At 36.2% G+C, this 13,841-nt stretch overlaps 1 protein-coding gene across 1 annotated transcript in view; it reads left to right on the top strand.

Moving 5' to 3' along the window:
• PRKD3 (protein kinase D3) overlaps positions 1-13,841 on the top strand; it is an 84,655-nt gene that overhangs the window by 66,890 nt on the left and 3,924 nt on the right. The window contains exons 12-17 of the mRNA XM_040224640.1: positions 1,534-1,586; positions 3,622-3,694; positions 5,115-5,221; positions 9,384-9,545; positions 9,785-9,883; positions 12,180-12,447. Of these exons, the coding sequence (XP_040080574.1) occupies positions 1,534-1,586; positions 3,622-3,694; positions 5,115-5,221; positions 9,384-9,545; positions 9,785-9,883; positions 12,180-12,447 (762 nt within the window). The remainder of the gene's footprint in view (positions 1-1,533; positions 1,587-3,621; positions 3,695-5,114; positions 5,222-9,383; positions 9,546-9,784; positions 9,884-12,179; positions 12,448-13,841) is intronic.

Here is a 13,841-nt window from a genome sequence, read left to right as displayed (position 1 = left end):
GAACTGTCTGATATTCTAACTGGACCTTTTACCCCAGAAAATAATGCAGATACATAACACAAATTTTATATATAATTGGATTTAGGGTCCTTCTCAAGCCCATCCATGGACTCTTCCCTAGGCTTATAAGTCCCTATGGACAGACTGCAAAAGGGCTAAGGGGGAATGAAAGCCCAGTTCTGCCACTTTACTAGCTTCATGATCTTGGCCTCTTCAGTTCTCTCATCTGAAAGGAGAATGATATAATAATTGCATATGACGCACTTGGCACCATTCCTGACCTAGTAGTGACACTGTTCCTGTGCTGCTGCTACTGCTGATGCTGCTGTGCTTACAGCAGCCAGTCTGGAGCAGAGTTCTCCTGGGAAGTGATAGAAACGAACACTGGATGGAGTTAAGACAGTGGAGGCCTTTGAAACAAAATAAATACTGACTTAAACTAGAAAACTGGAACTACTGAAAAGCAGAGTTTTAGGCTCATTCATTTTGTTGATGCTGTGCTTTTTTGGTATGTTGCATTAATATTTGATTTTTTGGGTTATTTAAAGTTGACTTAATATTTTAAAATGGAGTTTCCACAGTCATTTACTTATTTTTTGATGTATAGTTGCTTATATTTTCTTCTTAATGAAGTTTTATGTTTCTATATTTGGGGTTATAAAAGAAATTTCATATCTTTTCCTTTGAGTTGTCACTGAGATTCTAGATGTTTGAGAACTAATCTCTTGCTTACTTTTCTAATTTCCCATTTTTCTTGTCAGTTACTTCCTTTGCTTACCAAAGTAATATAGATATTTAAACTTTATAGAAATATGTAATATAAAGTGAGAATCATGTGACATGTCTCCCTATTCCCAATTGTATATCTCCCCCCTCAGAAAACCATTATTAATAGTTTGGTGTATATTTCTTGATTTGGGGATGGCTTGGGAAGAGGGGAGGCTATTCTATTTGTACGGTCTTGTTATATTTTTATTTTCACAAAAAAAGTCATGTTTGTTGTAAAAGATGTATGATCTTTTTACAACTTGATTTTATGAACTATTTAATATATATCATATATTTCAAAATTATATGTTTATATAATTTTAATGTTTTATGACCATAATGCATACTTTCTATACATTTCTTAAACAGTATAGAAGCATATAAAAAAATCTTTGTTCCTCAACCCCATCTCTCTCCCTCACCAGAAGTGATCATATTTTGTTTTTGATTCATATGCCACTACCCTGAAACTTACCTTTTTAACTTAATAATATAAATAGCTTTCTGACTCAGTACTTATACAGCCCTGCATCCTTAAATGTGTAGATAGCATTCTTTTGTATGGATGTGTATTCTGTTTTACCAGTTTCCTGTTGATGGATTAGTATTGTTTATGGATAAATTTTGTTTTAATGTAATGATATTAACTGTATGTTAGCTAGTTTTTAAAATTTAAGGTACTGTAAGCATTCATATGTCAAAATATTTAGTATTACTAAGTTATATACTAACAGTTTTTTTCCCCATACATCATTCATTTTACAGAAGATTTGTCTACCAGTATCTCTGTATCTAATTGTCAGATCCAAGAGAATGTGGTAAGTAAATATTACAGCTAAAATATGCAGATTGGGTAATTCAGAAAAATAAAATGTGAAAGTCTTACTAGAAAATAAGTTTATAAGCCAGAGTACTGTGCAGTTTGCCTGAAGACACTAGACTGAACTATAGGTGATAACTTCCTGGAGGAGTTCTGCTTTATGAAGGAAACTGAGACAGTTTCCTTTTAAATTATGAAAATAAAGTTAACTTTTTCATAAGTGACATTAGAAATTACAGAGTGATAGACTAGTTCAAAGAGAAGAGAGAGGCTACTTTCTGGGTCACAGCAGGGAAAACGTCCTGAAGGGAGTAAAACTTGAAATATACTTAAAAAGAGTTTTGACGTGAGTGCTGAGAGGATGGCGGTGAGAGAAAATTTCATGAAAGTACAGAGAAGCAGAAAATGCAGATTTTAAGGCAGAGTGAGGACCCAGTTTAGCTGGTACATGTAGGGGTTTACAGTAGGGGTCAGCATACTTTCTATAAGGGGATGGAAGTAAATATTTCAGGCTTTGCAGACCACATACAGTTACGAACTCAACTCTGCTGCCATTGTGAGAAAGCCATAGTCAGTACATACAGGAATGAGCTTGACTGTTTTCCAGTATAAGTTTTTTGTGAACAGTTATATTTGAATTTCATATAATTTCATGTTTTACAAGATGACATTATTTTGATTTTTTTCAACCATTTAGAAATGTAAACTGTTCTTAGTTCAGGAGCCATACAGAAAGAGGCAGCAGGCTGGATTTGGCCCACAAGCCTAGTTTGCCAGCTCCTGTATTAGTTAGAAAAAAGGCTAGAAGAAGAAGTCCAAAAGCTGTATATAAATTTATTTGATTCAAATCCCTCTTACTCTTCAACTTGGGGCATCCAGCTGTTACTGTTCAGTAACATAAATGTTGGGTTTTCTAAGATTGTAGTAGAAACTGGATGTCCAGTTGTGTGGTGGGAGATGGAGGGCTTCAGGGAGATTTGATCTGTGTGGCTCTTGTCCAGGTAGCACGTGTGCACCTGCAGTCGCTTCAGTCGCGTCTGACCCTGTGGACAGCAGCCCACCAGGCTCCTCTGTCCATGGCATTCTCCAGGCAAGAATATTGGAGTGGGTTGGTAGGTAGCATAGGAACCAGATTATTGGGGAGAGAAAGAAGTTCTCTCATTTCATTTTTACAGATGAAAAGACCAAGTCCCAGGGAATTCAGCTTATTTAAGATTACCTAATTTAAATAGAAATTAGGGTTTGTGGAAGTACTGATTTTTATATGCCAGGCACTAGACTTGACACTTTGTATATCTTCGTTTAATTCACTTAAAAATCCAGTAAGATAGATGTTATTATATCTGCTTTACTAATGAGGGAATGAGGCCTTGAATAAACTTGGTTTATTCAATCCAGTGACTACCATGAGAAGGCACTGTCTGGGAATATAACATTGAACAAAATAGGTGTAGTCCCTGGCTTCATGGAGACTGTAGCACGTACCCAAATGAGACCTTGACCGAGGGTCTGTGGGAAGGATTGGAGAATGCTTTCTAAGAATATTCTGACAGCAGCAGCCACTAATGGGGAAAAAAAAGGAAAGGCAAGGAAGAAGATTGAGTAGATATGAGTTACACATATTCTTTTCATCAGTCTTTCAAAATAAGTCTGATCTCAAAAATATAAAACGTTTGAGTTTTTCTTTCAAGTCAAAGATAGCAAGTCTCTTTAATAGTAGAGTTGGTAAAACTTTTTTCTTAATTCTTATGTTAATTTACTTTTTATAGATCACTACTTAATAAATATATTTTTTAATACAAATCATGTTTCCCCCAGTGGTGGTCTTACAGAATACATTATAGTTATACAATAAGAGTCATAGTAAAGTTGGTCTTTTTTAGGACAGAGAATGTCTGTATTTCATAAAGTATTTTGTGAAAAAGAAATCCCTCAACCATAAAAACTGAAATGTATTTAAGTATTTGAATGATAAGAATCAGAGATATTGACATGGTTTCATGGAACTAATAACACTATTCTTTCCCAAACAGGACATCAGTACTGTTTACCAGATCTTTGCAGATGAGGTGCTTGGTTCAGGCCAGTTTGGTATCGTCTATGGAGGTAAGGACTTCCCTAGTGGCTCAGACGGTAAAGCGTCTGTCTACAATGCGGGAGACCCGGGTTCCATCCCTGGGTCGGGAAGATCCCCTGGAGAAGGAAATGGCAACCCCCTCCAGTACTATTGCCTGGAAAATCCCATGGATGGAGACGCCTGGTAGGCTACAGTCCATGGGGTCGCAAAGAGTTGGACACGACTGAGCGACTTCACTTCACTTCATGGAGGTAAGCAGTTGCAGCCTTTTGCATGTTGTAGATAATGTAGAAAATTAAGAAATTTAAAAACCATCTGGCAGTTGTTAGCATGTTTTCACAATTTTGCAAGTGGTTTCTTCTTCAGAGATTAATCTGCATAATTTTAGATAAGTCCTTTTCACTATGCTGCTGCTGCTGCTGCTGAGTTGCTTCAGTCGTGTCCGACTCTGTGTGACCCCATAGACGGCAGCCCACCAGGCTCTGTCCCTGGGATTCTCCAGGCAAGAACACTGGAGTGGGTTGCCATGTCCTTCTCCAATGCATGAAAGTGAAAAGTGAAAGTGAAGTCACTCAGTCTTGTCCGACTCTTAGCGACCCCATGGAAGTATTAATTTCTTAATTTAAATGGAAAACTTTAAAAAGAAACAGATAATCAGAAAATTCACAGTAGTTTTCATCATTTCTTGTAGCTTACACAGAAAGATGTTTGTGTGGTTTGAAGTTTATGTTGGACTCTTGAGAGTTCATTTATTGACGTATGTGCCCCACTGGTTTTCCCACACAGTTGCCCATTTGTCTGCGGTTGGCACAAATGGTGTATCAGGTCTGAACACCTGAAATCTTATCTCACTCTCTGACTTAAATTGCCGAAGCCTTTTAACCTCACTGTACTCAGTATCTTCATCAGTTTAATGGGGCTTATACAGCCTGGCCCGTATGTTAATTAACGTATGTAAAGCTACTTTACAAGCTATGATACAAGGTAGAAAAGTAATGTTAAACCCTTTACATTCTTTACCACGACTAGTTGGCGTTTCTGCTTGAAGATTTACCCTAATATATAGTTAAATCACTCTGCAAAGAACCTAGAGTAAAATGAATTCCATGGTAGTGTTTGTATCTTGACAGAATTTCTAAAGACTAAATCACATAGTTAACTTTCATTTATTTAATAAGGTGGATTATTTTTCAGCAGACAAGTTCATTCAAATTTCCTGCTATTGCAAATAACAAAACAGCCTTTATTAGAGGCAGTTACTATAAGGGAAAATTATAGTAATTATAGGTGAGTGATGGAGAAAGAACAAAATGAGCCTGCCCCCTAAAAGAAATACAAAAGTAAATACATATCAATTTCAGTTTGTGGACAACTTCCTAATGAAACTTCTGTATTGTATGTGACATCAATTTGCATCTTCTTTCTTACCTGGACTTTTTTGAAAAATAGGAAAACACAGAAAGACTGGAAGGGATGTGGCTATTAAAGTAATTGATAAGATGAGATTCCCCACAAAACAGGAAAGTCAGCTCCGTAATGAAGTGGCTATTTTACAGGTAAAAATTGCTTTGTATTGGTTTTAATTTTTGATTTATGAGTTTTTAAATCCAAGTCTGTCTAGTGAACTGGTAAGATTTGGTTTTTGTTTTCTTTGTTTGCATTTTATAACATTTTGGCTCAGTGAGAGGCCAGTGAGCTTCTGAATTAACTCCCTTTTTTTAAAAAAAGGCAAAATTACGTTACAGTAATCTAGGAGTTTAAAGGACTGACATTATGGTAGTAGGTTGTTTGGAACACATTTTCATAAGTAAAGTCTTAAATTAAAAAAGCTCAAATTTCATTCTTAACTCATCACTCCATGAACTAAAAACACCAATACTTCTGCCACCCCATTTCATTATAACAGTTTAATCCATCGAGCTGTACTTTTAAAGATACATTGGCAATGAGTTAAATTCCATAAAATAAATTACTGTGAGTTTTTATTCTCATGTAACATGTTTATCTGTTTTGGAAGTCATCTAGAAGATTTAAAAGTTAGCTTTATTTTCTGAATACATTTAATTTATAATATGCAAATGTTTATTGATTCATTGTGTAGCTTTTGCATGGTATTTAAGAAAATGTAATAGTTAATGCTGTCAGAGCCCTATTTGCTTGTGGGTGAAGTTCAAGAAGACACAGCCTGTTGAACCTGGTGCTTCTTTGGAGAAGAAGGTAAGAAAGTTGTAAACATGTAATTAATTTTACATTTACTACATTACTGGTCAGTATTACTAACACCTGCCTCACTTTTCCCCAGATGATCAAAAGATGGTGGTCTACAAGCTGCCTGTGGTCTCTTCAAGGCTGCCTCCTCCTATGAAGCTACCTTTAAAATAGTCTGAATAGTAGCATTCAGACTCTGCATTAGGGTTTGAAAATATTGTTAGAGATCTTTTTTCATATCTAATTTTGGACTCTTTCTCAATATCCAGTTTTTATGCAAAAAATAAATATTAAGGATTTATTCATAAGACTTGATTTCTTCTTGTCACTTTTTAAAATTGTATTGTAGTTGATTTACAATGTTGTGTTAATTTCTGCTATACAACAAAGTGACTCATTTATACACATATATATATATATTCTTCTCCATTATGGTTTATTGTAGGATATTGAATATAGTTCCCTGTGATGTACAGTAGGACCTTGTTTATCCATCCTATGTGTACTAGTTTGCATCTGCTAATCCCAAACTCGTAATCCATCCTTCCCCAACCCCTTTCCTCTAGTCTGTTCTTTATTTCTGTGAGTCTGTCTGTTTCATAGAAATGTTCATTTGTGTCAAACTTTAGATTCCAGATATAAGTTCTCCCTGTAACCTTGATCACAAATACAGCTCTGAGCTAAATACTGAAGCTTATTTCTCCCATGTTACCAACTGCAGATGTTAATAAAACTAAGTTTAGGAATTTGCAGGTAATATACAATGTAAACACTTTATTATTCTAGCACTCTGGTTCTTTTCATTGATACTGCCTGACTGGGAACATAATTAAATAATTGTAGTATGGAAGATTTTGTTACTTTCATTTCATAAGGATGTGGTAATGTAAAATCTTTTGTTATTGCCTGAGGAGGGTAGTAAAGTAGGGGCAAAAAGATGAAGTGTTCTCCTGGCTCCCTATGTAAATGGAAAATTCAGTATTTTCCCCTTCTCTTCTTGGAAATCACCCAGAAGCTACAAGAAAAATGATAAACAGAAAAGCATACTCTAATATAGATAGAAGAGAGTTCAGATATACAAAATAGGTAGAACTTTTTCCCAAAACAGTGGAGATGGACCGGGCAAATGTAGGAAAAGGCACCACAACAAGAACTGGTTTTGCTGGCTCTTTCTGAGGTCTACAGTCATGACAGCCTCTCTGGGTTTCTCTCAGATAGAAGAAAGTGAAGGGGCGTCATGACCTAGTAAGATTTAATTCAAGAGAAAACATGAAATGAATTAAGAAGGGCACTCTCAGTGGAAGAGTGCAAATCATGCTAAACCAAATGACGTCAATAACTTTAAAGGAAAACTAGTGACCATACAGGGAGGAACAGACAAATGCATAGATGTCCATGACAGATGAAGTAGACAGGGCTAAGTAAGAACAGAAGAGGCCTAAACATATAAGGTAGGTCGAACCAGTTTATATTGAACTCTGTACCCACAAATAAATAAAGACTTTATTAGCTAAAAAAAGGTTTTTATCTTAATGTACTAAAACTGCAAATATATTATAAAGCTGGGGGAAAAAAATCTCCCACCACCTGAAAAAACTTTTTAAAGTCTTAATTCTTGAATCAGAGAGCAAAATCATGACCCAAGTATTTAGAAAATAATTGTGAAAATACTGTTTATCAGAGCTTTTAAACTACTACTCATAGAAATGTCAAATACTTAATGAGGAAGGAATGAAAATAAATGAACTGAGTCCAACTCAAGTTAAAGGATGAACAGTCAACCTGAGGAAAACAGAATTAACAAAGATAAAACTGGAAGTTAATAAATTTAGTACAGTAAATCCAAAAGCTGGTTAGCTATGTGGGTGGGATAGCAACAAACTTAAGTGTCCAACTGAATCAAAATACAAGAAAATACAAAAACATTTTGGAGGATGATCACAAATACTGAAAAAAATTAAGGAAATCTTAAGATACCATTTTGGTGGCTCAGCTGATAAAGAATCCGCCTGCAATGCAGGAGACCTGGGCTCGATCCCTGGGTTGGGAAGATCCCCTGGAGAAGGGAAAAGCTACCCACCCCAGTATTCTGGCCTGGAGAATTCCGTGGACTGTATAGTTCATGGGGTCACAAAGAGTTGGACATGACTGAGTGACTTTCACTCACTGAGATACTATCTTGTGCAACTCTATTTAGATAAACTTGAAAGCCTGGAGAAAATGATTAATTCTATGAAACTATAATTTACCAAAACAGACTCCAGAGGAAATAGGGCATTAAACAAATAGAAAAAGTTGTTAATTATGTTACAGCATACTTCTGTTTTTGTGTGTTCATGCATATGTTCTCAAGGATGGCAGGGGTTGGGGGCGAGAAACTTGAGAGGTGATTTGACTGCAGTGTATAGGGGACAGCCAGCCACACTTATAGCTCTAAGTTGATCAGAGTTAGGACGTTTTGAATCTTCGGCTTACTGCCATTATCATGCCCCACCACTGGGGTATTTCACTTTATGTACTGTAAGATTGTCACTTTTTATTTTGCCACCTGGAACACCATCATTAAATTGTTTTAAGCTGATTATAAACAATATTTACTTTGTGCTTGCTGTGTATTTTCTAAACACTTTTAAAACACCATGATTCAGAAGTTAAGCTAAAATTGACTAAGACACGGTCTCTGCTGTCAGTATTGGACTAGAGAGTAAGATAGTATACATGTAATACAGTACCGCGGGATAAGCACCGCTGCGTGGAGAGTGCAGGGGCACCTGCTAACGTAGTCCAGAAGAGAGTCAGTGTGAGCGAAAACTGAGCCATTACAACGGAAACTGAGAATGGTGGATTCAAAACACAGTTGAGACATGGGGCCCAACTTCACACAGGCTGGAAAAACGTTTGCCCTCTTGGCATAGTTAGATATCCACAGTGTGAGAAAGCATAAGAAAAAACTATTTCTGTTAATAAGGATTAAAACATTTAATCACTTGGGCCAGTATTTAAGAACATTTAAGTTTGAATAAGAAAAATGAAACCAGGTTATTGAAGATATTAAAATTCATCCAGAAATTGAGATTTATGTCCAGAAATAAAGAACTTAAATGTTTTTGAGTATGGCTGGCTTCTCAAATTCACTTTTGAGAAAGTTTTAATACCAGTAAGATAGTATGCTTTTTTTTTTTAACTATCACATTCAGCTTTGTGTTTTTCCAACCTGTGAGCCTGAGTACCATCAGAAGATTAAAAAGATGAGAAGAAAGGAAAAGCAGTAATGGACAAGGGTAGTTATATAATCAAACTGGGAAAACATTCTTTCCCTTCCCGTGCATCTTCTCTTCAGTACAGAACTTTGAAAATCAAACTCCATGATTCTTTTAATTTTGTTTGCTTTTATTTTTCTGAACTATCTTTTGTGCCATTATTCCATACAGTTAATTGCAGTACATTGTTAGATATTTGCATAGTAAAACTTTACCCAAGTTGGTCACATAATGTTCTGCAACTCTTCAGAATTTGCACCATCCTGGGATTGTAAACCTGGAATGTATGTTCGAAACCCCAGAACGAGTTTTTGTAGTGATGGAAAAGCTACATGGAGATATGCTGGAAATGATTTTATCTAGTGAGAAAAGTCGACTTCCAGAACGAATAACTAAATTCATGGTTACACAGGTATTTTAAACTTTTTTTTTTTGAAACTAGAGAAAAATTAAGGACTATGAGAAATAGTAGTGCTTTTCACATATCGGGATATTGTGGGTGTTGTTACTTTGAAGAAGACAATAACACCTACAGTTAAATCTTGATGAACTGTAATGGACTTTTCAAATTATACCATTCGGGGGGTCCAATTAGGATTTAGCTGTGACTCTTCCAGGAACAGAAAAAAATTCTCTTTTCTTCAATAACAGATACTTGTTGCTTTGAGGAATCTGCATTTTAAGAATATTGTGCACTGTGATTTAAAGCCAGAAAATGTGCTGCTCGCATCAGCAGAGCCGTTTCCTCAGGTGAGCTATTCTCCAGAGCCTTTTTAAAGTATGGTTTTGAGTATCTGTGTGACAGCATTATGAAGCACACATGTAATGCAAGGCAGTGCTGTAGGTTCAGTTCATAACTATCTACAGAAATAAAGTTTTCAGCTTGTAACTACCAGGGAGGATTTATACCTGACTAATTTGAGTTGAGACTTTACGAATTATTGATACATTGTTTGTTTTCATAAAGATTTTTTACACCTGATGACTTTTTAGGCCAGTTCTTAAGGAGTCATTTTTTGTGATTTGTGCACAGTTCACCACTCCCCTGTGGTTTGGAAATGAAGTAGGAAGAGGTAGCCTTGGTTGGTGCTTGGTCCTCAGGACAAATTCCCTATGAAATAAACTGAGAGATAATCCTGAAATGGGAAGATGAGATTTTGGCTGAGGCAGGCAGCCGACACTTCCTTTTTGGAGTACTGTATTTCAGACATTCTCAGCAAAACGCATGGAAGAATTACATTTCCCATCACCACTGGGGCTCGCATATGTATGATGATAATGTGTCTCCTGCATGGGATACACTCATTTTGTTTTTTACTTGGTTAAATTTCATTAAAACATGTTCATCTTGATTCAGATTTATCTCATAACCTAAAAATGGTTCTTAACCCAAAGTGTGAATCATTTATCCTAAGGACTATACGTTAGTGGCGCCTATGAATGTTTCTCATGACTATCATCAACTCAAATAATTTATTTCCAAGTTATTGTTTATGTGCACTTATTTAAAAAACAATTAGACAAGAGGCTAGAATAAGGGCAACAGATGACTATTCAGTTGGTAAATACAACTCAGATTGTCTTTCAAAGATAGATATATTTTAAAAAATTATTCAACTCTTTTACATTTAAGGAAGTAATCATATTCCTCTTAGAATACATATGAGAATAAAAGTAATCCCCTGTCTTTATGAGGTCAAAAAGGTGCCATGAGCATTGATGCTATATTTTAAATTAAGTGCTTCCATATATTATTTCATTTGATCCTCAAAGGAGTATGGGCAAAGGATGCACACCCCTCCAGCTAAGGTTAAAACTCGAACCTTCTGACCTCCATTAGGATCAAAGGGAAAATAATGTCATTTATTTGATACCCTTTTTTTTTTTTATCAAATGCTAGCCATGGCCACTCTTTTCAGTTGCCAAACTGCCAAGTCATCTTTATCAAAATATTAGCTGAAATATGGCATTTAATGAGGGGGAAAAGAGAGTTCACATTTCTTCATGGTTGGTAATCCTATTCTTCAAATAGGATTTGAATCTCAGAGGAAGTAGCCAAATTCAGTAATGACACAAAACAAACATCATAAAAACTTGCATGAAGGTCCATCTTTGCTTTCCAGTCATTATGTGTATCACTGGTTTTTAGAGGCCAAATCCCCCATCTCTCAATTCATCTTAATGTTTTTAGTGAAGACATTTTGTGAATCTGGGCATTTCCCTCAGGGAAGTACTTGGCATTTGCTGTTCAGCATGGACATATCCTTAATCACCAGAATTTGAACCTCTGCTAGGGGAATAGGCAGCAAGCTCATTATATTTCCAGAGCTTTCTTTCCAAAAGAGCATGGTAGTGACTATGGCTACCCTCAGACATAACTCTTTAAACATCTAACTAGCAATATTTTGTTCCATAGTCATAGAAGAGCTACTCTTAATTCTTTCAAGCAATCTCTAATATTACTCTTTTACTGGCCACATTAATAGTTATCTTTTAACACACCTGAACTGGTGTGTATATACTTGCCAATATATAGTGACCTTAGGAAGAGAGATTCTAGGATTAAGTAAAATAAAGGGTAAGTTTTTAAATATCATAACTTATTTTTCATTCAGCAAACACTTGAGTACCTTTATACAGGCACTGTGAGGCCACTGAGGATTTAAAAATGAAACAATTCTTGCTTACAGATGATAGAAAGGGGTCTCCTTAAAAGCTAAATGATAAATGATCAGCACTGATAACACCAGTCTGGTATTTGGCATTCTGGAAGCTAAACTTCAAAAGTGATTGTTTGAAATGAGCACTTAGCAAAGTTCTTCATACTGTTAGTAACAGATCATAGGGTTATAAATGTATCTTCCTTTTGGGAAAAGGGTATTTTACAATTTCCGTATGTATAATCTTTTGACATTCATAATCAATACAGTTGGCAAATGTTTAAATGATTCCATATCATATTTAGGGACAGGTATGTATAAATAAATTGATATATATGTATTTTTATCTATATCAATAATATAAAATTAACATCCTTAATTTCCAGGTGAAGCTGTGTGACTTTGGGTTTGCACGCATCATTGGTGAAAAGTCATTCAGGAGATCTGTGGTAGGAACTCCAGCATACTTAGCCCCTGAAGTTCTTAGGAGCAAAGGTTACAACCGTTCTCTAGATATGTGGTCAGTGGGAGTTATCGTCTATGTGAGCCTCAGTGGCACATTTCCTTTTAATGAAGATGAAGATATAAATGACCAAATCCAGAATGCTGCATTTATGTACCCACCAAATCCATGGAGAGAAATTTCTGGGGAAGGTAAAAAAATTTAAATTTTTGGTCTGTGCCTCTTAGTTTAAAAACCTTCATGATTCCAAATCACCCTATTTTGACATCTCTTTTTAATATTTCCCATTCATCTTCCAAATTCAGCTATTTATCATTGTTTCAAGAATACGTTCTTTTATATATTGTTTCTTTATCTTGCTAATAGTTTCCAGGCAGGGCACTAATCCAGCTCCCAACTGCCTCATTTCCAAACTACTGAAACAGCTTTTTAATTGTCCTCCCCAGTCACCACTGCCAAGTCCGTCTTCTGGCAATGTTACTTTCATCTAACTGTGCTCCCAGACATCTCCGCCTCCCTGTAACCAGGCTGCATCTGTAGGTCTCTGTGATGCGGCCCAAGTTCTCACCTTCTGGTCTCATCTGCTACTCTGCCTACACGAGCTGCTTTCAGCCGTTTGCTGCATTTTGCTTTAGACCTCTCCCCGGCCTACTCTCCTCCTTGCTGTCAGAAGCCTTCCAGCCCTTCAGAGATCCCTGATCTTGTGGCTCATCTGTGAAGTCTTCTCTGAACTCCTCCAAACTGTATAATCTACTTAGGCTACTAGTTGGGCCTATTTTTCCTGAAGTAATCTTATCTTTTCACAGTCACTTTTATCTTCACCACTTAAAACATTTTTTAAAATTCTGCCAAGTATGAGACCTAATCATAGGGATTAATAAAACTGGGAAAAGTTTGAGGGACAACATGTAAATAGGCTTACTTGTTAATGAAGAGATCTGATGGAAGAAGTATATATGAGGGACTGGGGATGTTGCCAAAGTCACCTTAGAGCCCCTTGGACAGTGTGGTCTGTAGACCTCTTACATCAGAATCACTTGGTGAGGTTATTAAAAAGACCCTCTGGCTCCATCCCTAAGACTCAGACTCAGCAGCTGTACTGCTACTCAGGAATGCATTTTAGTAAACACTCTGAATGATCCCGATGCACATAGCAGACTGCCATTTAAGGAACAGTGGATATTTAGAACATAGAGAAACTAGTACTTAAAATACTTTGGGGAGAAAAAACAGAGTGAAAAAAATCTAGAAGATTTTGACTGGTATGACAGTATATAGAACTAGAAATAGTATAGGATAAGTCATTAGTTTGGCTCATCCCTGGATGCAGACCTTAGTAACAATTGCCTTGTTACATAAGGATATTGTCAGTGTGTAGTTACACGGTTGCTTTGGTTTTGTAGTTAGGCCACTTCTCCAAATAACTGGATAAAATATGCATGCTAAGACCTCACCACATACACCAAAATACCATGTATTAAAAACCTGTTAAGTATGAACTTTTGGTAAGAAGTTATTACCTCACTATAACTACATCTGCAGGAGCAAGGCAAAGGCTTTGGCTATTTTCCAGACCGAGCCCAAG

The sequence above is a fragment of the Oryx dammah genome, unplaced genomic scaffold, assembly GCF_014754425.2.
Source record: "Oryx dammah isolate SB20612 unplaced genomic scaffold, SCBI_Odam_1.1 HiC_scaffold_25, whole genome shotgun sequence".
NCBI lineage: Eukaryota > Metazoa > Chordata > Mammalia > Artiodactyla > Bovidae > Oryx > Oryx dammah.
Note: the sequence above shows the minus strand (reverse complement) of the source record. Positions and strands in the feature narration are given on the sequence as shown.